The sequence below is a fragment of the Budorcas taxicolor genome, chromosome 5 (assembly GCF_023091745.1).
Source record: "Budorcas taxicolor isolate Tak-1 chromosome 5, Takin1.1, whole genome shotgun sequence".
In the NCBI taxonomy this organism is placed as follows: Eukaryota; Metazoa; Chordata; class Mammalia; order Artiodactyla; family Bovidae; genus Budorcas; species Budorcas taxicolor.
In genome coordinates this window covers 73,496,055-73,523,140 of record NC_068914.1, presented here as the reverse complement: position 1 = coordinate 73,523,140, position 27,086 = coordinate 73,496,055, and the positions used below count along the sequence as shown (strand labels likewise).

General features: G+C 46.4%; 2 protein-coding genes and 1 long non-coding RNA gene across 3 annotated transcripts; 1 reads left to right on the top strand and 2 right to left on the bottom strand.

Moving 5' to 3' along the window:
• Positions 1 to 469: 469 nt before the first annotated feature.
• On the bottom strand, positions 470 to 1,057 carry LOC128048883 (uncharacterized). The gene is made up of 2 exons (XR_008199409.1): positions 946 to 1,057; positions 470 to 759 (listed from the first exon to the last, which is right to left on the bottom strand). It is a non-coding gene; the product is annotated as an uncharacterized LOC128048883 (long non-coding RNA).
• A 454-nt stretch (positions 1,058 to 1,511) lies between these two features.
• LETMD1 (LETM1 domain containing 1) lies at positions 1,512 to 8,987 on the top strand. The gene is made up of 9 exons (XM_052639990.1): positions 1,512 to 1,644; positions 2,482 to 2,633; positions 4,258 to 4,373; positions 5,013 to 5,095; positions 6,426 to 6,612; positions 6,735 to 6,836; positions 6,937 to 7,089; positions 7,525 to 7,621; positions 8,780 to 8,987. Exons 1-9 carry the CDS (start codon positions 1,523 to 1,525, stop codon positions 8,848 to 8,850), a joined length of 1,083 nt encoding a protein of 360 aa, XP_052495950.1. The 5' UTR covers positions 1,512 to 1,522; the 3' UTR covers positions 8,851 to 8,987.
• Positions 8,988 to 10,355: 1,368 nt separating this feature from the next.
• Positions 10,356 to 25,936, bottom strand: CSRNP2 (cysteine and serine rich nuclear protein 2). The gene is made up of 5 exons (XM_052639989.1): positions 25,814 to 25,936; positions 20,170 to 20,407; positions 18,636 to 18,895; positions 15,423 to 15,719; positions 10,356 to 13,704 (listed from the first exon to the last, which is right to left on the bottom strand). Exons 2-5 carry the CDS (start codon positions 20,318 to 20,320, stop codon positions 12,781 to 12,783), a joined length of 1,632 nt encoding a protein of 543 aa, XP_052495949.1. The 5' UTR covers positions 20,321 to 20,407; positions 25,814 to 25,936; the 3' UTR covers positions 10,356 to 12,780.
• Positions 25,937 to 27,086: the final 1,150 nt, after the last annotated feature.

The following is a 27,086-nucleotide window of genomic DNA, read 5'->3' as shown; positions in this document are numbered from 1 at the left end:
TGCTTCAGGAAATGTATAGGCAGCTGGTGATGAATGGCGCTCATCCCAGGAAGCTGAACAGTAGCCCAACTGCAAACGCCTAGACTGAAGCCCATCCATTTCCTGCCTCACATAAGTCCTACCAACCTCTCCAAATCCTTCTCACTGGAATCCATCTTGGCTGGGTGATGCATGTGCCACCAGAAAGGACCCTTAGAATAATCTGCCAGAGACAACCAGAAAACTAACTCCATCATCATAAAACCTGAGGCTGAGCCAAGTGGCAGAGCAGTTCTAGGTTCCCTTACCCTGCTGCTCTCTGTCCAGACGCCATTACCTAATAAAGTATCTTGCTTTGTCAGCATATGTATCTCCTCATACAATTCATTTCCGATTATTAGATGAAAACCCACTCTCTGCCCCTAGCTGGGGTTCCCCTTTCCTGCAACATCACTTCTGCCAATCCCTCCCAATTTCAGGGATTAATGAATGTAGTCAAACATGTTTATTGGGCGGGCAACTACTAATGCGGGAGACCCAGGTTCCATCCCCGGGTCGGGAAGATCCTCTGGTGAAGGAAATGGCAACCCACTCCAGTACTCTTGCCTGGAAAATTGCATGGACGGAGGAGACTGGTAGGCTACAGTCCAAGGGATCGCAAAGAGTCGGACACGACTGAGCGACTTCACTTCAGGCGACAGGCACGACATCTAGCGGTGGCGTTACAGTACAACAGTAACTAAGGCAAGAAGGTGCTTGTCCTCAGGCTGGTTCAGGCACCTGGTCAAAAGAAACAAACGTATAAACGATGTGGTTAAATGCTATAAAGAAATTACGGGGGGTAATGGGAGAAAATGCATGTCCTTCTGGTCAGAGCCAGCCTCTCACAAAAGTGCCATTAAGGCTGAGACCCAAGCTTGGTCTTCAGGAGGCACGTAATGAAAGACATTATTCCCACAGACCTACTTTGAAAAACGCCCACAAAAGGGAACGGCGTAAGTGGTTGGTCCACGCAGGGGCCGCTCCCAGACCGCCAACCTTCGCGGCCAGACCTTGACTGGCACTAGAGGGCGCCGGGGGTCCTCCCAGGACCAAGGAGGAGCCGTGGCCAGAGGCCGTGCCTAACTGACCTCTGGCACCTGCCGCGCCAAAGCCCCAAAGCCTGGCGCCACACGGACAGAAAACAAGGGCGACGGTGCCAGGAAACCTGGAGGCCCTAGAGCTGCTCCAGGGGTCACCAGACCCTCCAAGAGGGAACTTCGCAGAACCACATCCCAACCAAGGGCAGATACTCCCTCGCTCTCTCTGGGATAGCCGGGTTCTGGCGCCTCTAAACCAGGAAGTGCTGGTGGCATCCAATCCCAAACCTCCTTCCGCTCTTAGCCTTTGCGTCCACGGCTCGCCGCGGGGGCGCGCGAGGAGAGCGGCCTATGGTTACCAATGAGCTCTCAGGAAAGGCGCATGCGTCGGCGAAGGAACGCAGCGTACGGGAACTTTGACCTGAAGACGACTTTTCCCTGTCTGCCCCTCCCTCGCTGTGAAGATGGCGCTGTCCAGAGTGTGTTGGGCTCGGGCTGCTTTGTGGGGTTCGGCGGTGCCCCCTGGACTATATGTCGTCCGAAGGCTGCAGTTTGTTCGCTCTGGCCTGACCTGGGGGGCCCCTCGGTGAGGGACTTGGAGAGAGAAAAACATTTTTGACGTTCAGGCCCTGCCAGTGTCTCAATATTGTTTGCATGCTGTCTTAATTCTCAGGGCTCCACGCCCTGGCCCCTGGATTTCTATTCTTCTGCTAAGAAGTCGCACCCGTATCCCTGCTAGAGACCTGGCTTCCTGACCCTCTCAGTTCTCAGCGCCGCGTGTTGCCTGAATTCTCCACGTGTCCTGAGCCGACCTTTTTCGGCTCAAGATTTTTCTGCTGCTTACCTGGATCTCACCTCTCTGGCTTTAGCCTGCTGCCCAAATTGTCCCTCAGGCCTTCTGCTTTCTCCACGCTCACCACTCCCCCGATATTCATTCTTGTCTGGCCTCTTATCTGCCTTATCTGTTTTTCTCAGTCTAATTGCTTCTCTCTCCGTGATCTCAAGATGTTCCTTGGATTTCAGAAGTTTCAGGTCTTAGCATACATTCTCTGAAGCCTGTGTTTTACGTTTACGGACCCCTGCGGAGAAGCACGGAGAAGGCAATGGCACCCCACTCCACTACTCTTGCCTGGAAAATCCCATGGATGGAGGAGCCGGGAAGGCTGCAGTCCATGGGGTCGCTGAGGGTTGGACACAGCTGAGCGACTTCACTTTCACTTTTCACTTTCATGCATTGGAGAAGGAAATGGCAACCCACTCCAGTGTTCTTGCCTGGAGAATCCCAGGGACGGGGGAGCCTGGTGGGCTGCCGTCTCTAGGGTCGCACAGAGTCGGACACGACTGAAGTGACTTAGCAGCAGCAGCAGCGGAGAAGCAGGTTCCAGGGCTGGTTCCCAGATAGTCTCTTTCATCTTCCTTGTAGGTCTTCAAAGCTTCATCTTTCTCCAAAGGCAGATGTGAAGAGCTTGATCTCTTATGTGGTGACCAAGACAAAAGTGATTAACGGGAAATACCATCGTTTCTTGGGTCGTCATTTCCCCCGCTTCTATGTCCTGTATACAATCTTCATGAAAGGTAAAGACAAAACTAAAATAAAAATCTATTGGATCAGCTCTTGGGCAGTGTCAGGGAGAATAAGTAAGATCATTTCCGGCTCTGCATGGGGGTGTGAGCTGGTGTGTCTTGTGTTTCATAAATGCTTGAGCATTAAACTACTTCTTACAAGTTAGAGCTTCCTGAGGATGTTTCTAGAAGGGTAATATGTGAAACAACTTCTCACAACACCTAGGAGGAATATAGGTATTTTTGCACTTTGCTTAACCAGATGTCTGCCTATAATAGAAATTATTTGTCATGCACAAGGCAGAGATCCATAGCTGCACAGACCTGCCCTGTGATTTATCAGTTCACTTGGCTTGTACGAAAACGTGGTTTAATATTGTCACAGATCTCTCCTCGGTGGCATGTTGTGAAAAGAGCACTGTATGTACTTGGTTTCTGAATGTCTGAGTTAAAATCAGAGCTCTGCTAGTTACTAAGAGATGGTATAATGTCAAGCATCCACTCTGAAGCCAGACTGCCTGGGTTCAAATCCCAGCTTGTCATACTACCTGTGTGACTGGACTTGTTACCTAACCTCTCTGTTCTTTGGTTTTCTCATTTGTAAAATGAGGGTAGTAATAGAACCTACCCATTGACCGCATGGTTATGAAGATTAAATAAATTCTTACATGTAAGCTCCTTAGGACCTGATTCATAGTAAGTACTCAGTAAGTGTAGCTATAACTATTATACTCTGTACTTCTATTGTAATATCAATTATAGTTAACTTTCACATTGTCAGCCCTGAATATTATCATAATTACTACTAGCTTCATGGACTTGTAAAAGCTGTACAGTGGAGATAAGAGTGGCTGCTTTGTCTGCTCCCCAGTTTATACTAGAATCAAACAAAAAAAAAAGTCTGAAAACATTTTGGTTGTTTTTAAGCCTTATATTCTGGAAATTTTTAAACATACACAGAAGTAGAGTAATATAATGAACTTTCGTATTCTCAACCTCACTTCCACAATTATTGACTCCTGGCCACCAGTCTTATTTCATTTATACATTGGCTTTCTCCTGTATTACTTTGAAGCTAACCTAGATATTATACAATTTCATTGATAAATAGGAAAACATTTTTAAAAACTAAAGTCCTAGATCAGTGTAAGGATTATCTTGGAATGGAGAGAAAAGGCAATCTTAGAAGTGTGTTGAATTCTAGTAATTATAAAAGTGTTCTAGAGAGGAAATGAGTTAATATCTGGTTGAGAAATACACAGGATAAATTAGGCAAGACTTACTGAGGTTAAAGGTCACTGAATTTTTATTTTAAAAAGGGAGTGAGTAATGAACCAGAAGGGGGAGACCATTCCCTGGTAGATCACAGAACACCATCTTGGCATGAAGAGAGGTGATACTCTGGGGGCAGAGGTTGATAGGGGGCAGAGATTAGTAGGAGGCAGAAGGGAGAAGGATAAGAAATGAAATATAGGTCAGCCTCACAAGAGTTTCAGGTGACCTAGTTTAAAGCTTTGATTTACAGTATTGTTAGGGAGGGAGGGACAAGTGTGTCTTGTGGATGAACGTGGAGCAAAAGTCTGTGATAATCCAATTGGGATAATGTCACACTCTGTCCTCTCCTTTAATGAGGCAGGATTGCAGATGTTATGGGCCGATGCCAAAAAGGCTAGAAGAATAAAGACAAATATGTGGAAGCATAATATAAAGTTTCATCAACTTCCATACCGGGAGATGGAGCATTTGAGACAGGTACGTATGCACCAAGGACAGATACCAGAAGTTCATGGTGAGATAATTAAAGTTAACCCAGATCTCAAGTTTTTTCTTTCCTATTTTCTTCACTACTGACCAAGCTGTTGCCCCTTGCCAGGAGATCAGATCATTTGGCAAAATCAGTTCATTTGTGAGCACCGCACTGCCGCGCCACCCCCTCACCCCCACCCCCCAAACACAGCTCCATAGAGTTTTTGGCACACTTTCTGGGTAAAAGTTGTAAACAGTAAAATCCAGTTTGTTTCTGAACATACAAAATTTTACACGGAAGGATCCAAAAGACAGCAGGGAGGTAGTATTTGGTGATGACTTGTTGGTAGATTTGAAGCTGAGAATAACAATCTAGGACCCATTCTATAGGTCAGGAAGAATTTATTGAGGGATTTGGTCTAATGTCAGGCCCTGTACTAGACAGTGTTTGGAATACAAAAGTGAACAGACAGGTCAGGGCTTCTTGTCCTAAAGGAACAAGGTTATTTCTATCCAGAGGCAGATAGAAATAACCTTGATCTTCATCTGGGCTAAAATAGAAGTTTACTGCATAGTGGGGTGGAGGGATTGTCCGTTGTATCAAACACTTGGGTTAAAACTGCATCTGTGTTTATTTCTGCTTAGTTTCGTCGAGACGTCACCAAGTGTCTTTTCCTAGGTATTCTTTCCATTCCACCTTTTGCCAACTACCTGGTCTTCTTGCTAATGTGAGTACAGAGTTCTGTCTCCCCAGCATGTTGAAGATATGTAGATTTTTTAAAAATTACAAATGAAGAGCTTTCCATTTCAGAATCTAGGCAGAGGTTATCAAACTTCTGCTCCAGTTTTCTCATTAGGCCAAAGTTCATAAAAGCCACCTGGGTTACTGGAACGGCTGTAGGAGTAGGTATCCTGGCCTCTTAGCTGTTCCTGTGTGATGTGAAATAAGATAATGATCTTTTCCATCATCCCTAGAGGCACAGCCCACTCACTCCCTGAGAGGCATAGCAACTTAGGACATTTTTTTTTCCTTCTGGAGAAAAATGCATTTCTTATTCTGATGATATCAATCTTTATTACTTTACCTTATATCCAAAGATGACAGTTTTAAACTATGATCTTACATGCTATGCTAGTTATTTATTGCTATAGAACAACCTCAAAGCTTAAAAGCTTGAAACATTCAGCATTTTCATGAATTTATGGGGCAGGAATTTGGGCAGGGCTCAGGTGGGTAAATGATTTTCCTCCAGTGTGGTGTTGACAGAGGTTCCTCAGTAACACCTAACTGGTGAATGGACTAGTCAGGACAGTCTAAGGTCACTCTTAGGCCTGGTGCTTTAGCAGAGATGGCTTTGGAAGACTGGGACTGTCAACTCAAGTGCCTACCTGTGGTCTCTGTAGTGTGGTAGCTTCAGGATAGTGGGACTTCTGACATGGCAGCTCAGGGCTCCAAGAATGACTGTTTCAGCAAATAAGAATCTGCATGACCTTTTAAAACTTAGCCAATTGAAAGTCACAAAGACTGAGTTCTGCTCTATTCTCTTGGTTGATGCAGTCACTTGTGTTTTAAAAGCCAGGGATATTAGACTTCACTGCTCAAATGAGAAGAGTGCCAGGGAATTTGTGACCATGTTTTAAAACCACCACATTTGTAGAGAAATGAATTAAAGAAATTCCATTTTGTATGCACACAGGGACAGTGAACAGTTTGAAGTTGTCAGCATCACAAACAGTGATGCTCTCCAGCTTTGAAGCTCTGTCCAAAATATGTTCTTCACACGCTTTGGCTCAAAAGGAGTCATTTGTCTGATTGCTGTGTGCAAGGCTAGTCTCTTACACTGTTTCCTTTTACATAAACCTCACTAATATTGCTTGAATCGGGCTTCAGTGTATCTTTAAACCTTGATCTGACTCTCATTTTCAGGAAAGAACAGTAAGGTAGGGAAAAAGTGTTTCCATCTCTTCCTCCTAGCATTCATGTCTGCTAAATGCTCTTAGCTCACTTTGAAAGATGCTAGTTTCAGCAAGTGACTTTGTAATTCCTTTTCTTTTCAGGTACCTGTTTCCTAGGCAACTGCTGATCCAACATTTCTGGACCCCAAAGCAACAAATTGATTTCTTAGATATCTATCATGCTCTCCGGAAGCAGTCCCACCCAGCAATCCTTTGTTATTTAGAAAAAGTTGTCCCTCTCATTTCTGATGCAGGACTCCAGTGGCATATGACAGAGTTGTGCACCAAGGTATTCCTCCAGTTAAGCCTTCCTGCAAACCAAGAATCTTGGTAGATGCAGTGTGCACTAAAACTAGGTAAAAGGGCTAGTCAGGACCTTCCTAACGTCTTCCCATCTCTTACCTCTCCAAGATGCAACGTGGTACCCATCCAGCAGTACATGATATCCTGGCTCTGAGAGAGTGTTTCGCTAACCATCCTCTGGGCGTGGACCAGCTCCGTGCTTTGCAGATGGTGAGCACTTTGAGGCTTTCTCTCTTCCATGGCCTCACCTCGCTCCAGGTCTTACAGTAACACCAAGTTGCCTTCCTTCCCCTATATTGTTGTGTCACAGAAAGCCTTGAGTCGAGCCATGCTTCTCACACCTTATCTGCCTTCTGTCTTATTGAGACACCGTTTAAAGACTCACACCACTGTAATCCACCAACTGGACAAGGCTTTGGCAAAGCTGGGGGTTGGCCAGCTGACTGCTCAGGAGGTGAAGTCGGTAAGTGCTTCATTGAAGTATCAACCCACAGTCCTTGGTGGGCTCTCAGGGGCTGGGAGTTTCCAGGGAGCTCCTGTCTCTCGTTATATCAGAGTCCAGGCTCTTCATTCTCTCATTTCATTTCTACATCTTTTTTCTTGACTGAACTTAACTCGTGGGAAGAAACTCCCTGCAGTAATTTTGGTTGATGTGTCTTTTCTTCTGGTCCTTCAAAAATCAAGAATGCTACATTTTAGATCTACTGATTTAGATTATATAGGCCTTTCCACTTCTCATCTTGTCCATCAGAGTTCATATCGCTATGGTGAAAGGTTTCTTGTAGGGTTGAGGTTTTAACTTTTTTAGAGGGGATTTTGGATTCTTTGTGGGTTCACACTTCCTTGGCATACTCGCTCTGTGATAGTTAAGGATTGTTTTCTCTTCTGAGTGGTATAGGCTTGTTATCTTCGTGGCCTGAATTCCACCCATATTGCTGAAGAGAGGTGTCGAACTTGGCTGGGAGAATGGCTACAGATTTCCTGCAGCCTGAAAGGTAAGACAAATCCCTACGGTTAATGCAACAAAAAGCCAAGTCATTTTTGTATTCTCTTCTAAGGTAATTTGGGAGTTAATTATTAAATAGTGTGAGACCCTTATCTAACCTGTGTGTCTAATTGAAAGGGCGCAGTCACTTGCCTACAGGCAGCTAATGAAGTAGACTGTGCAAGACAGGGAGGACTGGGCAGTGTGGAAGTCTGAGCATGAAGCAGGCTTTCTCAACCCTGGTGCTATTGATAGCTTTGTTGTTGGGGGCTGTGCTGTGCACTCTAGAACGACATAGCGATATCCCTGGCCTCTGTCTACTAGATGCCAGTAGCATCCCCCGACACAGTGGTGACAACCAAAAATGTCTCCAGACGTTGCCACGTGACTTGGGGAGGGAGGGAGTGCTGCTGCTGCTAAGTTGCTTCAGTCGTGTCCGACTCTGCGACCCCAGAGATGGCAGGCCGCCAGGCTCCCCTGTCCCTGGGATTCTCCAGGCAAGAACACTGGAGTGGGTTGCCATTTCCTTCTCCATGCATGAAAGTGAAAAGTGAAAGTGAAGTCACTCAGTCGTGTCTGACTCTTAGCGACCCCATGGACTGCAGCCCACCAGGCTCCTCCATCCATAGGATTCTCCAGGCAAAAGTACTGGATTGGGGTGCCATGTACAGAGCAGAATTGTTCCAGGACAGAAGTACTAGTCCAAAGGCATTCAAATTCAAAACAAAGACACTCACCTTGCTAAATGAAAAGTATCCATGGATGGGTGTTAGGCTTGTGGGGCTCCTGTTTGGAACCTTTGCCTAGTTATTCTCTAAGCCTCTGAACGTCCAGGTAGGCCTCCTAATCTCCTTGTGGCTAAGAAATGCCCCTTGAGGACCAGCTTCTACCAGAAAAATCCTAAGGGTGACAGTGCTGTTAAGTACCGTTACCATTAATGAATTTTCTGCTGCCATCACATGAGAATCAAGTAAATACAGGTATACTTGAAAGAAAGCAAACCTGCAGGGACTGGAGCTGAGCAGTGGGGCTTCGAGGACAATGGCTTCTTAAGTGTCTCACCTCCCTGCATTTGGCTTCCCGCCTCTGGTATCATGCTCTGCACAACAGGGTAGCTGGAAGGCGAACTGTTCCCTGGCCAAACCATTAACGTTGATGGTGTTTTCAGAAACTGAGCTGTCCCTCTTGCTACACAACGTGGTCCTGCTTTCCATCAACTACGTTGGGTCAAGGCGCTGAGTGGACATGCAGTGGCTGGCGGCGTCCTGCAGTCACAGCCCAGCAGCGTGGGACCAAACAGCACTTGTCAGCGAAGTCTGTGTGCACCGTTAGGTGTGGGAGACAGAGGAACCTGTGCCATGGGCTTCACGGCGTGGTGCCCACGTGGGAGCTGGAACTGAAAGAAACCCTCTTAGTGGGGTGGCCGATGAGAGGGGCCATCCCAACTTCCTCAGAATTCGTTGGAGCTGGCAGCAGCCTCTCTACTGGTCTTAACTGTGGTGTTTTAAGTTCAGATCCCAGGAGGAAATCCTCATTTGGCCTAGGACTTACTCGCTAATCTTCACAGCTGCTTTTGTTCAAGCCAGGTCCCAGCTGGTGCAGGCAGGAGCACTGCTTATACTGGAGCCTTTACATCCACGCATGTACTTGGGTGCCCCCCCCAACACTTTGGCATGACCAAAAATAGGGATTTGTTGCTTCTGTTGTTCCCCTCACTGGGACTGGAATGACCACTTCCTGTTTTTTCAAATCCTTTTGAGCTCTTTTATTTTTCTGTAAGTGAATAACTTACGGGAACATTCTAATGGAAAAGATAAAAGGAAATGCAAGTGCTTCTTGACTTTCTCCCCAAGTGTTTACAGCCTTCACTTCCCTTGTCTTAATTTCTGGGCTGTGGATCTTAAACTCTTTGCTACCTCCACTGTGTTGCAGCGATCCCTCTGTAACTGACAGTGGCTGCCTTCTTTGGCCCATGGATCAGTCTTGTTAAGGTACTAATCACTGCCCAGCCCCAGAGGTCTACACTGAGACAGTAAGTTGGGTTCAGCTTTTCTCTGTGTGTATCAGTGACCTGTAGTAATTTATTGTAAATGCATGAAGCACTGTTTTTAAACTCAAGTAAAGACTGCCTGAAACCAGTTGCTGGAAATGACTTACACATCCCCCAGTTACTAATGTTCCTTTTACAGGACTGATTCTCATAACCTAACGGAGAGATAATTGGTTGGAATAGAACCTTCTGATGGGATGGAAATAACAAAAAAACCTGATGTGAAGTTGATGCTCTTGCTGGATTTTAAGACAGCAAACAGGAATATATACACACGCACACACACATAAAGCCATGGAATTGAAAAGTAGGCCCCAAGAGTAGGGACTGAGTCAGAAAAGCTCCAACAGGGCAGATCAAGACTTGCTCCAGCTGAAGAGGCGCCTAAGGGCACATGATGCAAGTGAAGCTCTTGATGCTCCATAGAATGTTCTATTTTTCCATTGTAAAACATCCCTATTGTTAACATTAATCCTTAACTGACCTAATTGGTTTTATATATAGTACTAAAGAAGCATCTTTTCTCTAACAAGTAACTGAATTGTGGTCTGCCAAGATAAAGAAGAAAACACCATTCTTTTGAATATTTCTTTAATATTACATTTAAATATTTTCTTTAAATACAGCATTATCACAATGTAAAGGACCTAAAAGCAAAAAAAAAATTAAATCTTTTTTTTTTTCAGAGAACCAGACAAGCTTTGGATTCACATTGAAAATACTACCTGTGTACAGTATGTGAGAAAGGAAATTGGAAAATATTAAGAGTTGTAATGAGTGATTTATCTGGATTTCTTTTATCCCACCTAGTCTAAGCAGCACTGAAGCTCTGCTTTTGTGGTCAGCAGCCTAGCCTTTCTAGCAACCATGCACTGTAATTCTGTCTGTCCAGCTCAGGTAGCACCAGAAACGAGATGGACTAGGTTGCATAAAAGGCCCTTTGCTTAACAAGATTGTTAATGTTAATATTTAGCATTTAAAAGGTTGGGACAGGTGAGTCAGAACTGTAGTTAATGAAGGGAGGGATTTATTATCTTGGGGGTTGGCAATGAGTTTAATTAGTTTGAGCTTCTTGGTCTGATCCCAAATGTCTTATTAAACAGGTGAATCCACTTCCTAGCTTAGGCTGGCGCCCTCCAAAGGAGGGAAGATACAGCACTCACCCTCCCCTTCTGACACAAACTTCTAGAAAGCTTCATCTCCAGAGTCAAATTCCCAACTAAAGTTCAACCTTCTGTCTGAGGGGACCAGTCTAAGGTGGCAGAGTGTAGCTCAGTTGAGGATAGCACCTATTTCACAGGTGCTTAGGACTGTTTTGTGAGCCTAGAGGAGAGATAAGGGCCTATGGCTTATTAATTCACCTACAAATGTAAAACCAGCAAAAACAGGAATGAATAGGAGAGGCAAAATAAGTTAAAAGGATGTATCCATGTTGAATATAAGGCCTTTCAGGCTCAGTTTAGGTTTGATAGGTGAAATGCTACTGTGATATACATACATAAAGGTTGCTTTCAGACACTGGGGCCTTAAGATCTCACAAGAAAAGGCTTTATAAGCAAAACAGTAGGAACAGTTACCTCCTCCACCAAAAAAAAAAAAAAAAAGGTTTATACTTTGTCTTTTCCTGGTCAAAAACCATACCAGTAATGAAGCATAGTGTGAAGGATGCTAGAGTGTTTTGCTCCCTAATGCCTCCCTTTTCAAACAGAAGCAAAGAGCCATAAAAAAAAAAAAAAAACAACAGAGGCAGTGATAACTTTGCTAGTGAAAAGAATTCAGTGTTCAGTGGAGCACATCTTGGAACATAAACTGGACATGAGAGAACAGGAACCATGTCCCCCCTAATAAAGGTACGAACAGAATCTGAGTTCCACTCTATAGACCTCAAAAGTTACAGTTAGAACTTGACTTCTTAGAACCTGGGAGCTGCAGGAAGCATTTAGGAACTGGTGTGGCTTACAATCTTTATATATCAAGATGGAGGGAGCCAATAAGCATTTGCAGTTCTTGGGAACAGTATGTGAATGTAAGAACTCTAACCCTGTATATCGAAGAGGGACCAGGAGGGTAGACCCAAAAAAGGGAACACACACAAAAGGTAACACAAAAACACTAGCTGGTGAACTTGCCACATCCTACACTCCTTTAAAGCTTAATTTTTGGGGGGGAGGGGTGGGGAACAGGGCAGGGTTAGGGTGAAAAAGCAAGCACGGCACAAAGAAAGTCATCTTTTCAGACAGCAGCCTGTTCCTGCTGCCTCCTCTGGACACAGGTTAATGCTCCATATAGGCCTCCCATGGGATGTGTGAGCCCCAGATTAAAGCTGCCTGATGGAGCTGCGGTTAGACACATAGGGAAGACTGGCTCTTGATGCCACATCCCCAGCCAATCTAGCTCTTTCCCTTCAAAGGAAAAAGGACAAAGCGGGGGCAGGGGGAAAGACAAGTTTAACTCTAGTACCTAAAAACGTGTGAAAGAAACACTTCAAGTTAAGACCAGGAATCCCCAGTGTGGGGAACAGGTCAGAGAACAAAAATGTCAAATATTAACTTATTTACCAAATAAGGGGGGGTCAGGGAAGGCAGGTTCAATTCTTATAGATCTTAGAGGTTTTGTACAGAAGCAGAGACACTTTCACCCCCTCCTCTCTAGCCTCAACCAGCTGACAATTTCAACTGTATTACTACAATACACCAAAGTGGGGTATCAGAGTAACTGCTGAGGAAGGTGAGCTTAACCCTGCCTGGAGCTCAGAAGAGAGGAAGGGGCTTTGTCATGCTGTTTAAATTGTCGTGTTCTGGTCCCTATGTGAATAGCTGCTTGAATTACCCAGCTCCTCCTGTGAGATCCTAGTTCTTTGTTCCGAAGGCCCAGAAAGCTCAGGATGCAGCCTCCTCTGCCCCAAGACTGTCCCCTGATCGAGCTGGGGCTGGTCTCCTTGGTTCTGTTGGCCCTTTAAAAAATACTTGTACAAACAATCCTTTCCCACCCTTTCCCCAGTGACCCCAATAAAATAACATAGGAGCAGCAGCTGCTTCTACAGTTTTGTTTTTGAAATGGTGTTAGATAAAATAAGGGAATAAATAGAGAACGGGTGGGAGGCAGTCTCCGCCCATGCGTCACACTGCCAGAGGGAGCTCCAGGGCAGGCTCCTCCGGGGGCCTGTCCGCACTCTGCGGCGGGGTCTTCTCCACTGCACAGCCCTCTTCCCTGTCCGTGCACATGGGGAGGCTTGAGGGGGACCAGGAGGGGCGACAGTCTTCGCTCCCAGGCTCCTTGGGGTTACAATCTTCGGGCACGAGTGCTTCTAGAGTGGCTGTTTTCCCCACCTCTGATTTACAGAGGGCAGCTGGGTCTGTGGGGCCACAAGCCACCAGTGAGGTAACAGGGAGAGAGAAGACATTCAGATCCTTTTCCTTGGGGAAGGAGGGTGGGCCTTCTTCCGTCCCAGGCTCTCCTTTCACCCCCAGGACTGGCCTCTGCTCCACCTGGTAGTAGACCAGGGGCCCACTGTTCAAATAGGATGGGCTGTTCACGGCAGAGGCGGTCGGGTGGTCCGAGTTCTCAGCAAAACACAGCACGGAGGAGCCCGGGGGCAGCTGAGCCTGGATGAGAATGGGGGCAGTGAGGCCCGGGCACAGCTCTTCCGGGACGGCCAGGGGCTCCTCCAGGATGCACACGCCCAGGCTCTCGATGCCGGAGTCCAGGCTGGCGCTGGAGCCGCTGGAGTCCTCCTCCGCCTTGAGCCGCTCCAGTTCCTCCGCGCTCTGCAGGTGCATCACCGCCGTCTCGTTCTCGGCAATGAACTCCTGGAAGTCCTGTGTTTCCGCACCCTGTGCTGCTGCCAGGCTGCAGCTGGTGGTGGGAGAGGGCTCCTCATCTGGGGCTGGCGGGCGGCTCACCTGCCGCTTGCTCTCCAGCTCCAGCTTCATGATGGTGTGGAGGTAATGAGTCCGGACCCGGATTGGATTGAATTCAATGCGCCCAGCCATGTTGCCACAGCCATCCCGGGAGCAGCCACATGGAAAGGACATGCGATCCACCTGAGGAGAAGACAAGGTGGTTGAGGCCAGATGAGATAGGAGACGTTAGCTGGCGGACACAGGGTGTCAGAGTTTGAGGTCTTCTTAGAAGAGAAACAGCGGATTCAAAACATAACTTCTTGGGGGAGAATAAATACATGTATACAATGCATACATGTATATGTATGGCTGAGTTTCTTAGCTGTTAACCTGAAAACTGTCACAACACTGCTAATTGGCTATACCCCAATACAAAATAAAAAGTTTAAAAACCTTAAAAAAAAAAAAATAGCCTGCCCTGTGAGCTACCACACTACCTGCCTTTTAATTCCAGCTCAGCCACTAATTAGTAAGTGTGACCTCAAGGAAAGCCATCTCTCTCCTAGGGCTTTGTTTCTTCTGAACAAAAAAATAGACAAAGAGCATGTCAAAGAGCCCTTCCAGTTACAAGTCCAGAGAGAACTCTCTGAAAGCTGACAATTCTCAGAGAAAATGAAATGCAGGGACCCCTGAGACTCTTCCATAACTTACCTACTTTATTAAGAAAACCAAAGGCCAGGGCCCAAGCCTGTTCTTTGACGACAGGGATGGAAAAGGATGTAGAAGACCTATCCAGTCTAAGGCAATACACTCCTGGGAAACTAGGCAAAAGTGAGTGCCTCTGTTGGCTAAGATGCTAGAGTGATGGTTCAAACAAAATAATGGCCAGTTTTCCCTCCTTGCTTCATTTTCCCCTGATGGTTGGCCAGCTGGGTTTGCAAGCAGTCATCAAGACAATCAGCTTACACAACAGGGATATCTGGGAAAGACATGCTTTCTCCCTCCTCCTCTCCCCTTTGAATTCTCCAGATGAAAAAACCGCACACATACCAAAAATAAAAATGCGAACAGACAATAAATATGGACAAATACACAATGTCTTCCTATGCTATCAACTTCTAGAACTCTCCATTCCACTTTTTGGGAAAAGTCCATTTCTTAGAAGTATCCTCAGCCCTGTGTGTAACAGACCAATTCGCTATGGCACTTAGTCTGAAAAGCATTATCTGGTCAGACCTGTTATAGTTATCTGATACAACCTGAAAATAAGAAAAGGTTAGGATAAATTCTACCCCAAGGACTCAGGACTGATAGCCTCAGTATACAGGTTCCAGATAAATATTCTTTGCCATTTTCCAGTTGAGATTTGTCTTCCAAACTGTCTCTTGTCAGAAGCTCTCTGGGAAACGATGCTATCTTTCAGGATGCTGGGGATTTCAGCCCAAATCTGATTCTGAGTTACAGATTCTGAGGACTATTCTGATTTTTACAAAACTGGACTAGAGGTACCATGAGGAAGTATTTGTAGGATAAAATCTAAAGCCTACCTCAGTTCTTTGCTTCTGTTTACAAGGAATCAGTCAGTATTTAGGGACAGCTACTAAATGTGAAACTTACTAACCCAGTTCCTCCAGGTGCTGACAACTGCTTCTTATCATCTCTGAGGTGAGAGACACAGGAAAAAAAAAAAAATTATCCCTATCTCCACAGCCTAAGAATCCTGCCATACTTGTTTTCTTTGTTGGTGGAGGAGGGCTGCAGAATGAGGAGTGCTACCCCCTACACAGGGACCCCCCCACATTCACTGGCACCCACACCAGACAACACCCCTGACTCTGGGGTGCCAGGGGTCACAGGTCACCTGTGGTCAGGTGACCACACTATGGTCACTATGCCACCACAGGTCAGGGAGGACTGACCTGGCACTTAATCCCAGCCTGGCTGCAGGCACATGCTTCTGGATCACAATACAGTCGACAGTCACAGCCACACTCTTCCCGCGACAGGCGGATGGCTCGAAGTTCTTGCTTCTCTTCAGCATCGATGCGGTGGACCCCAGAAGCCCGCAACAGGGCGCGTCGCCGCTTGGTGGGCAGAGGCTGCAGGAAGAAGTAATCATCCACCTCCACATTTTCCACATCGATGTCTTCATCTGAAACATCGTCCAGCGTCAGGCCGTCGGCCTCCACTGACTCCACCGTTCCGTTCTTGGTCAGCTGCCAAGAGACAGGAAGGAAGGTCAGGTGCCAGAGCAGGATCAGCAGGAGCCTCCTCACCGGGCGCAACCAGAGCAGGTCAGGCCAAGCGAACCTCCACGCAGGCGTCCAGGCAGCCTGTCCCGCACACACGTGGCTCCTGAGCACGGTAAATGGGGCTAGTGCAACCGACAAGGTGAACTGCAACCTTTCTCCCATTTTAATTAAGTTCAATAGCCACTAGTGTGGCAAGTGCCTACCATGCCGGACAGTCAGTCCAGAGAAGAGTCTAGAGCAGGAGGGCAGGAGCACTCTGCAGCACCACCTTTCTGGCTCAGAGTTTCTCCAGATCTGTCTCACCCTCCCCCCAAGAAGGTAATTTTCCCCCCAGTTACACCCTCCATTTCCAGCCTGGTGCCCCTCAGCTACCTGCCATCTAATACATGGACGAAGAGAAGGCACTTCAATGGATGGACATTCCTTGGCTGTAAACAGCCTTGCAAAACACCTGTTCGTTTGCACTCCGAAGGACCCAAAACCACAATTCCGGGAAGAGTACATTAAGGTGTAGTACAAGGCTACCTATCATGTCTTTGTCAATGAACCTGAATCCTCACAGTCTGAGTAATAATCTGAGCATACACAGAAGAGCTTCATTTTAAAGTGAGCCAAGTTATCAACGGCTATCACGAAAGCCCTCATTTCCCATGGCCTAAAAGAAATATATTCTTTTTCCTTTTTTTTTCTTCGGCCATGCTGCATGGATTCAGGAATCTTAGTTCCTAGACCAGGGATTGAACCTGGGCCCTCAGCAGTGAAAGTGCTGAGGTACTAACCAGTGGACCACCAGGGAATTCCCTCTTTCTCACTTCTAATCCTTTTTATTTGGTTTCAAAGGAAAGCTGCATGTGAGGTAGGGTGGCAAATATAATACTGCATGTACTCTCTGCAGGAAGGAATCTGGGTTCTCTGGCTAAGAAGGACAAAGAGGCAGGAAGGGCGATCTGAGTGGAAGGACAGGCTGAAGACAATTTGTGGCTGAATGAGTTCTGAAAACCCACTCGAGAGTTCAGGTAAAGAAAATGAGGCCTCACGATCCCCAGGGCTCTGGAAGCTGCTGGCAGGATGAAAGCCAAGCTACTGGCGGGTCTGGCTCATTTCATCAGCCAGTCAGAAGATGCTGGTAAAGGAGTAACTCCTGGGAGAGATGTGACGCAACAGACCCGGCTAATAAGCCACAAACCTGCTCTCTTTGTCTGTTTGTGGGAGGTGAGAAGAGGAATGAGAGAAATAAAGTGGCGCTTCTGGGGAACCCCACATCTATTCTTTCTGTTGCAGGCAGGCCAACTACGAGGGGCCTTCCTGCAGACCTGAGCATTGCTCCTGCCCATTTCACCAGGGTTGGCTTCCTCCGAAGCACCTCCCTCCCCTCCTTGATATCCTATCAAAGGAAAGAGATTAGAAGTGCAATAGAAAGAAACCATGTAGACAGACAGGAGAATTTAATATAGCCTAACAGAAGAACACTTCAAATCAGTGAGAAAGATTCTAGTCATTAAATGGTATTGGGATAACTGTCTATTCTTTCGGGAAAAAAGAAATAAGTTAGATTCCCAATTCATACTATTTGTTAAGAATGAATTCCATATGGCTAAAAGGCCAAAGAAAGTAATAAAAATGTTAGAAAAATTGTAGGTACTAATGCTGATGCAAAGCATCAGTGTTTTTGTTTTTCTTGATGGAAGTCCTTGGAAGGGAAAACAAATATTAGATGGCATATGGGAGATGCAAAATGTATTATTTTTGAGAACAACTGCCTCTTCTATAAAGTGCTAAAGATAGGAAAGATTTCTAAGAAAATAGTAAACTGGTCCAAAGTAAGGGTGTTCTCTTGACACAGAAGGAAAAAAGCCTTCATGGCAAATGATGACAAGTTTATTTGCTCAGCTGTTGCTATAGCAGCAGGAAGGTGATAGGTCAGTGATGGAATTTCTCAGACCGAAGACAGGGAAGCCTGAATGTCACTGTAGTTAGAAAAACAGGTGTAAGGTTTGAGGCGTGGACTGCGGGCAGCAGACACAGAGCTCTCAAAGGGACAGAGCACTGAGATTAGTTCATATACAACCTCTGTCACTGGTTCTCCAACCTTCCTGCACTGTGTGTCTCATCAGGATTTCACTCATGACCCTGGAAATAAAGCAGCCACCTGTTTTAACATGGGTCTGCATGCTTTGAGCCCACAAGAAACTCAGCCAGGCCTGAAGCAGTGTTCTCCAAGCTTGGAACTAGGAACTCTGGGGGCAATATTTTGCAGACTGGTGGAAACCACAGCTGAGTGCCAGGTGGTACAAAGAGCAAATGTGGAGCTATTAAAGAGAAATCTGAGGTGGGCCTTCCAGCCCTGCTCTCCTGAGCAGCAGCAGACTGCAGGCCCAGTACTACACAAATCAAAATAACTATTTGGTAAGGCTATTGTTTATACCTGAAAACCTATCATCTAGAAGCAAGGGGAGGTACAGAATTGGCAGCATCCTTTCAAAGCATCCAAAAGATTCAACACATGTTCTGTACATCAAGCCAATGGACAATCATTTGATGAGAAATGGAAACACTGTGCTTCCTAAGGTCCAGGGGTGGCAGACCTGAATGTCTTCAGGTAGTCATTCAAATTTTTAACAGTGATAGATGGGGGAAGGGTAGGGAATTCTAGGGAGTCTCTGCAAGACTCTCTACCACAGACAATAGTGTCTCAGACTGAGATTTGATTCCAAATCTGAGATTCTTCATTAGAAAGATGTGGCATCTCTACATACCAAAGGCAACAGTCCAAAACCAAACCAAACCAAACAAACAAAAAAGAAAAACACAATAGACCTAGATGGTTTTCTGCTTTTTCTTGACACAGGGGAAGTATCAGACCCCAGACCCCTTAGGCACCTTCATCTTCTTGGCATGCAGTTTCTCCTCCTTCAAGTGTTCACGAAGAATCTCCCGATGGTTCACCTCCTGCTCCTGAGCAAACTCACAGAGTGTGTAGCTGCGTACAGAGTTATGGCGCTGGGCCATGCCCAGAGAGCTGCCGCCCTGGCTGGGCACACTGGTAAAACCCTGGCGCCGAGCAAAGTAGTACACAGTCACCTGGTCAAATCGCACACTTTTCCTCCGCAGCTGCTTCTGCCGCTTCAAGATGGATGTGGCTGAGAAGGGAGCACAGAAAGTTTTATTAACCCAGAGAGGGCCTGTTGGAGGACCTCATTCTTTCTCATCCATCTAGGCTCTCAACTGTTCTCCAAAGGTGCTCCTTGTACCTTGAGACCTTCCAAATCTTCAAACCTTAAATGCACAGTTGGAAAGGACCTTGACCATCACCAGGTCCATACCACTGCCTCCTGGCTGACTTCTGCCAAACAGATGACCACAAAATCTATTTTTAGAGATCAGTTAGGAAGAGAAATGTAGGTAGGTAATCTTTTCGGGATTTAACAATCTATACAACTTCACTGTGCAATACAGCAGCTACATGTGACAACGTACTTAAAATGAAATAAAAACTTAAAATTCAGGTCCTCAGTTACACTAATCACACTTTAAGCACTCAATAGCCACATATGGCTAATGCCTACCATAACTGGACAATACAGATACAGAACACTCTATCATAGCAGAAAATTCTTTTGGACCACATCTTTTTGTTTTGGCCATACCACACAGGTTGTGTAGCCTACACGGGTTGTAGGTCAGTTTCCTGACCAGGGATTGAGTCTAGGTCACAGCAGTCAAAGTGCCAAATCCTAACCACTAGGGAACCAGCAGGGAACTCTCCCTGGACAGTGCTGATCTATAGCAGTAGATGGCAAACTTCTTCTGTAAAGGTCCAGGTAGTAAATATTTTAGGTTTTGCAGGCCACAAGGCCTCTTGCAACTACTCACCTCTGCTGTTGTAGCATGAAAGCCACCGTAGACACTGGGTATTGTGGCTGTGTTCCAATAAAACTTTATTTATGAAAACGGACAGTGGGCCAGATTTAGCCCACAGATAATCCCTGATTTATAGAATCAGAAGTTCCTTCCAAGAAACTAACTGAACTGTAAGAATTAAGAAGCGTTGAGATGCCCCAGTTGCCTCATCAGGCAGTAAGCATTTACTTCTTGCTAGAGCTACAATTTTGTGTAACTATATGGGATTCTGGTGGGAAAGGGTAAACTCCTGGACTCTTCCTTCTTCAGTTTAATTCGACCCATTCTGGGGACCCAAAAATCACAGCCCAAGTAAAATCAGCTAGAATAAATCCCACTTAAGTCTATGATATTAGAGCAATGAGGTCCTCCAAAGAGCACGACTGAGCTAAGAGTGGGAGAGATTACAACTAAGGACAAATCCCCAAGCTGGACAGAAGCTGTCGTGAGAGCTGCAAAGGGCTCCACTGCTTGGGGGACGGGGCTGCAGGCTGGCAGGGAGCGGCTCACTCACGTGTGAAGCTGGCAGACGTAGGAGGATTGAGGCTGTCGCAGCTGTCGGCACTGTCACTGCTGGAGATCTCATCATCGGAGTTGGAAACTGACGAGCCCACATCCACATCATCAAACTTTCTCTTGAGACCCGAGCCCGTGAATGCATCCATTGGTTTCAAAGGGGTTTCCTTGGGGGAGCCCACCACGTCGGCCCCAAAGCCCCTGCTCACCAGCAGGTAGCCAGGTGCATCAGGATTCTGCCCAGGGGAGACGAGGAATCAGCACGCCAGTCCTGAGACAGACCACTCCCAGGCCTATACACACAGCTCTCCAAGTGCAGAAAGCAGGCCCCGGAGTCACTGGCACAGACATCTGCTCTCTTGAGACAAGGTCATATCTTTACTTACTCCAGTCAGCACCCTCCTTCTGTTTCTCCCTAGCCCCTCCAGCCTCAATCACTCTTCGAATAATGAGATGAGTAACAGCAGCAACTTTCCCAGTGGAGTGAAGGCCTTTGGTTCCAAGCCAGCTGGGCTCAAGGCTTTATTAGCCCTGGGATAACAGTAGTGCTCTTCTGCTTGCCCAGGAGAGCTCTCCACAGGGCCCGCAGGAGGGACTGGGGATCAAAGGCAGAATTAGGCTATGCCTCAACCTATACTAGATCCAATTATTTTTCTGGAAATATAGCCTGGTATTTCCCAAAGTGTACCCACTAAATAAACTAGTTCCACACATATTAATTAATAGAGGCCTAGGGTGTGCGTGGGGGGCAGGGGGCACGTGTCAGTGTGCCTCAGTTTCCTCCTACAAGTGAATTTTTATAGTATCTGAAAATTGGAGACAGGAGTAGGGTGGGGGGCTTCCCTGGTGCCCCCAGGTAAAGAATTTCAGACGGTAAAGAATTCGCTTGTAACGTCCAGGTTCAGTCCCTGGGGTGGAAAGATCCTCTGGAGAAGGGAATGGCAACCCACTGCAGTACTCTTGCCGGGAGAATTCCATGGACATAGAAGCCCCTGGTGGGCTACAGTCCATCACAACTGAGCGACTAACACACACCCCACCCCCCAACACACACGATATGAATATATTAATAGCTTTTACATGGAAATAAGACTGCTGTGTCAAAGTACTTAAGAAAAGTGCTTTTACAAAGACCTTTTAGAGACTTTTAATATGTTAAAGAACCTGGGGAAGGGTAAGAGGAAACAGAAGGCAGGGCTTCCGCACATCTGTAATCCTTTGTTTCTAGAGTATCTTACAGGGCGAAGGATTCGGAACACACTTTGGGAGACACTGCTGTAGGCTTTCAATTTCAAAGTACACAGGGAAATGCTTTACTCAGATCTTCACAAATGTAAAGTGTCTCACCAGGCTCCTGAAAAGGACAAATTAGATTCTAAAGAATGGACTGAAGGGGGGTTGGGGTGGTATGGGGGGAAGGAATGGACTGAATTTAGAAACTGTACTGGCTTCAAAACCCAGACTCTTTCCCAATTGCCTACTGCTCCATAAACCGGGGCTCGGTTGACCTACCATCATCCCCTCTGCAAGAAGACTTTCCTTCACAATCCTTGCCCTCTATAAAGAAACTGGCAAGGGCATGACAAATAGCAAAGAAGTGACGATTTACTCTGGTTACATTATTATGGCAGGCAGTGTTTTCAACGTGCTGCCACACAACCAAGGAGTCTGGGACAGTCCATTTCCCAGGGACAGATCTTTCTCCTCCATCTTTGGACTTGAGTTCCCAACGATAAGAATCTGCTCCAAAGAAACGCTGTCAGAGCCGGGGCCACATATGATGATGCGAAAGCTCCCTGCTCTGCCTCAGTAATGCCAGAATCTCCCCAGACTATGATCTCACTAGTTGCTAATTATGCAGCAGGAATAACAACACTGCCCAGAAAGCCAGGGCGGCATGACTGCAGAGCAGCTCCCCAGAATATACTGTGGTGTCAAGAGGTGCCTGCTACAGTGCTGATTTTCTAGACTGTGTTTTGGAAGCAATTTGCCGGCTCTTGGTTCAGCTCCACAGTCAACCAGACCTAATAAGTACTTTAGGTATTTCTTAATTTACCTAGCCAGATCTCATAAAAATTCAAGTCACAAGATGCACCTAAGAAACCTGTCCTCATAGGTCTCAGACCAGCACATTCCTGAAATAAACTGGCCTGAAAGAAAAAAAAATCAAGTACTAGATACAAATTGTAATTAAATTTAAAAATGAGCCCAAAGTATCAATTTTGTTCTTCAGGTTACCCATTTTAGGAGATCACATTCTTAGGACATGATCTTGGGTTAGGACATGATCTTGGGTCACGACATTCCTAGGACATGGGTAAGAATGGAGAGAGCCATGGACTTTTATTTAAGGTTAAGATTTCAAATCTCATTTCATTCTATTATTGGAGGAGGTGAGACCCTCGCTATGGAGTACTTATGGGGAGGAATAAAAAAAGAAAAACAATGTTGACCACTGAACTCAACATTTCCTCCCCACCAAAAAATCTTATTGACCATATAAAAATGCTGACCTGAGTTCAAAATCTTTCTTAGAAAGGACTGAAGTCCAGCTTCAGTTTTAACTGAGAATCAGTTAATACTGCCACTAGGAAAGTGCCTTGTTCCTAAGCCTGAAGGTACTCATCAGTTCAGTTGCTCAGTCGTGTCCAACTCTTTGCAACCCCATGGACTGCAGCACACCAGGCCTCCCTGTCCATCACCAACTCCCGGAGTTTACTCAAACTCATGTCCATTGAGTAATAGATTTGTTTTTAAATGAAGTTTTAAAACAAGTCTTATTTACTTATTTATATTTTTTTGGCAGCATCCTGTGCCATGTGGGATCTTAGTTCCCCAACCAGGGATTGAACCAATGCCCCCTGCGTTGGAAGGCAGAGTCTGGAGCCACTGGACCACCAGGTAAGCAAATGTGCACTCTTGTCCTCTGTTCTGGTGACCCTTTACTTCCAGGAGTGTGGGTTCCTTCTGAATGTTCCTCTTTAAGCCCTGCGTGTGATTGAGTCTGGTCCAAGATGGTGCTTTAATGTAATCCTCCACTGTCTTAACCCAGCTGCCCCCAGGGTATCTTTTCCCTTCAGGTCACTTTTTGTGCACTCTGGGCGGCCAGGATTACTGGCTGCTTTCTCTTCTTTTTTTTCTACGTCTTCCTCACTCCCATTTCTGGAAAAGAGGTTTCTGGGCAATGATAGGAGGAGGCTAGTAAGAAAGAAGAAAAAAAGATGCAAAACCTGGGAGAAAAATATTTTCCTTAAAATGTCTGAGAATCATCTGAATGGGTAAGTAATGTAATGTAATATATGTAATATAAAATAATATATGTAAGTAATGTGCACACTGACTGAGCTCTTTTCACCCTATCCAGGATGTTAGCATCACTTTTTCTGCCATTAACTCATTCTTATCAAAAAGAAAAAAAAAAAATCCAAAAATTCTGTCCTAAGAACCAGTATAACTTAAGATTCCAACCCAGCTTTCCTTGTCCAGCTCTCTGGAGTGAACTTGACTTGTGAGATAAAGATGTCCACTGGGCACCAAGAAACCTCCCATCTACTTCCACTGTGGCCTGAAGAAATCCTTTTCTGAAATAGCAATAACAACAATGGGTTCCACTTTTCAATTTATCAATTCAACTGCCTTTCCAACCACAGTTAGAAATCAGTCATCCCCACCTCTCTCAACTATTTATTCTTTGGCAGAGGATCAATGCCTATGTTCAAGAAAAACACTTATAACTTATACTCCAAGCACTTAACCCATACCGAAATAATCAAGATGAGACTGAAAATGCAGGTCATAACTGACAGTTAACTGTCAAAATGACCAACTCAAAGAATAAATGCTTTTGGAGAAAATAACGCAAACCGCTATAGAAGCTTTTGTGCCATTAAAATGAAAGGTCAGCTGACACTTTCTAGCTGCATGCCTTACTGCCTTTTCCTAAGTATTTCTGCTAGTTGAACGTTTCCCAAATGTATACAAAATGATTCAGATCCACAGTATATAGAAGAGATTAGGCTAGCACCAAATAAAACAGATTTACAGCATATATGTATTTTAGTACTAAGCTTAAGCCTTTTCAGGCCTGTCAGGATTCCTATAACCGCCCTCAAACCCCAAAACCCAGCATATGTGAGACTAGCAAGAAAGGAACTGCCCCTCCCCTAATTCTGTGGATGCAGAATGTATTGACAGAGTTTAGGTAATGAAATCTCTCTCCTAGATGAGTCCAAAATAAGACGAGGTACCTCTCACATCCCACTTCTACTCGACTGGAACCCAACCTTCTGCTAAAGGTCAAGGGCCGAAAATCTCTAGTAAGATGTCAGCACTACCATGTATAGCTGGATTAGAGGAAGGAAAGCTTGCTGCTAAGTGTTAGGATCAACCTAAATAAGATGCCCAGTCCTGTTTCTCTTTTTACAAAATATTGTGAGCTGCTCCTCAAATACTATGAATTTTGTGGCTCCATGTGTCCTTGTGATAACCAGGATCATGAACTAACAAGGTGCTCAAGTGAAAACATTTTGTTAAAACTAGGAATTTCAAGGAAGCTTTTCCCCTCCAACCTTCCCTCTGGTTTCATCCCTTCACTGACACAAGGTGAGGATCTGGCTTTCCACGTCTAAACTCCCATCCTGTGAAGGGCACGAGATCTTTGTGGGAGACCTGGAAGGTGGTGCTGCAGGACCCATGAACTCTCAAGGATCTCCAGTCGTTTATAACCCTGGCTCACATCGACACCCTCCTGGCTCTGGACATTTGCAAATTGGAAAGCCGGTAAAAGAAAAGGAAAATCTGAATTAACGATGGATTTACCTTGAACTGAAAACTGCAAGACATGGGGACACTGTGTCTCTCGGGGATAACTTCTAACGTTTCATACTTAAGAACCGTGTGTGTGTCACATTGCCACTCTAGCTCCCTTTAAAAGGATGCATCAAGACCGCGGCACTAAAAGGAATGGATGGCAGTCGGCTGCGTGTTTGGGCCTGTGAAAAAAGATCCAACTAGCAACTAGGGCAACTGATGCTTTCGTTTTCCCACACAACACCACAAAAAAAAATGGGAGACCTCAGGAACCTGGGTTGAAAGGACATGTCCAGTCACCAGTTCCCCTTCATGGACACCCCCGCTGAACCCTTCAGCGCTGGGGTACCTTTTCACTCTGACTCCTGCTAATCTTCCTGCTCACTCCAAGCGTCTGCAGCCCCTACCCAGCTCCCCATCCTTTCCTGCCTGCTACCCACAAATTCCCAACCACTCCTCCCACATTTTCTTCTATTTCCCCCCTCCCCTTCCTTCACTTCCCTCCATCCTACATCATCTCCACTCCATTCCGAACTCAACCCGCAATCCGAATTCCTGCCGGCTTCTAAGCCGCTCGTCGGTCTCCCTTAAGCTGCCCCCGCAGTCCGGGCCCGCGTCCTCCGTGCCCCCGGCTCCCACACCTCTCCCGACTCTTTCCCTTCCCGGCGGCGCTCTAGCTCCCCGCCCCCCGACCGCTGCCGTCCGTGCCTCCCTCATTTCTGACCCCTCCATCCGCGCGGCTCTGGGTTGACCACTCCTCCACAGTCGCCCGGGGGCCGATCCCGAGAAAGGACGAGGAGGCACCCTCCGCCCCCCACCCCTAGGCCCATTACCGGCTCCGCCGCAGCTGCCTCCTCCGGTGATGGTATCTGCCGCCCCCGCTGCCGCCGCCCTAGCCCAAGTGGAAGGAGGGAGGAGAAAGCGAGTCCCGGGGCCGCACAGACGGTCTGGGAGTTCCCAGGGCGGCAGGGCGGGGAGGGACGATGGGTGGGCAGGTCGGCCGGCAGGCGGCAGAGGGCGGGCGGCTCCGACAACTCGGGCGCCCCCCGGCAGCAGCCGCCCAGAACCGCCCCGGCTCCGGCTAACAATAGGCTCCGGCCGCAGCGCTCTGGCTCTTATAGGCGCCGGCACGTCCGGACCGAGCCCCGGGGCAGGCTGGGAAATGGAGTCTACGTGATAGCCCTACGCCCAGCGGCATGCCGGGAGTTGGAGGCGGCTACCTGCGCAGAGCCGAAACGAGGCGGCTACCTGCGCAGAGCCGAAACTCGCCGGCAGACTCAGAAGGATGTGATTCCGCTGCAGCCTGGGAAAGCGAGTTTGATGTCGCTGCAGCCTTTTGAAGAGGATGAGGGGAGACCCTCAGCTCCAGATCTTCGATGACTAAACAGATTCTCTTCTAAAACTCCCCTTTTCCTTTCATCAGGCCCACACTTCCAGGTCTAAGGAACGTAATCCCCCTTATCCTCGCTCAGGGGATCTAAGTCTTAAGCAGCGCGACGTGCTGCAGCCTGCCCAGAGTATAAAGAAAATAGAAGCAATGCAGAGTAATCTTCAGTGTGTATTGATGGATTGTTTTCTTTCCAGATTTTCTGACGTGATTTCTGATCTTCACAATTTTGCAACTCATTTTTAAAACCGAGAACTAAGACTCAGAAATCGGAATGTGGTACGTCGTTTGCCAAGGACACCCAGTCTTGGTCTTGTCTCGCTCAGAATGGAAGACCAGGTCTCTCCTTTGACCTACAAGGCCCTGTAAGATACAGGTGAATCCTCTGGCCTGAACAACCACCATCCTGTATGTCAGCTTGTCTCTTACATTTTCCCTCCCTTTCTGTTTAACTGCCCTGGCCCACTAGATTCTTTGCAACAGGACAATCATGGAACACTCTTTCACCAGCTAGACCTATACTTACTTCTTCACTTAATACTTGCTCAAACGTCCCCTCATCAGAGACACTTCCTTAACCATATTTCTAAAATGGGGCTTCCCCTAAGTATCTATCCCCTTGCCCTATATTTCTTAAGCATTTACTATTTGATGTATATTTATCCTTCAGTCTTTTATCAATTGAGTAAATTCTATGAGAGTAAGAAGTTGTTTTGTTT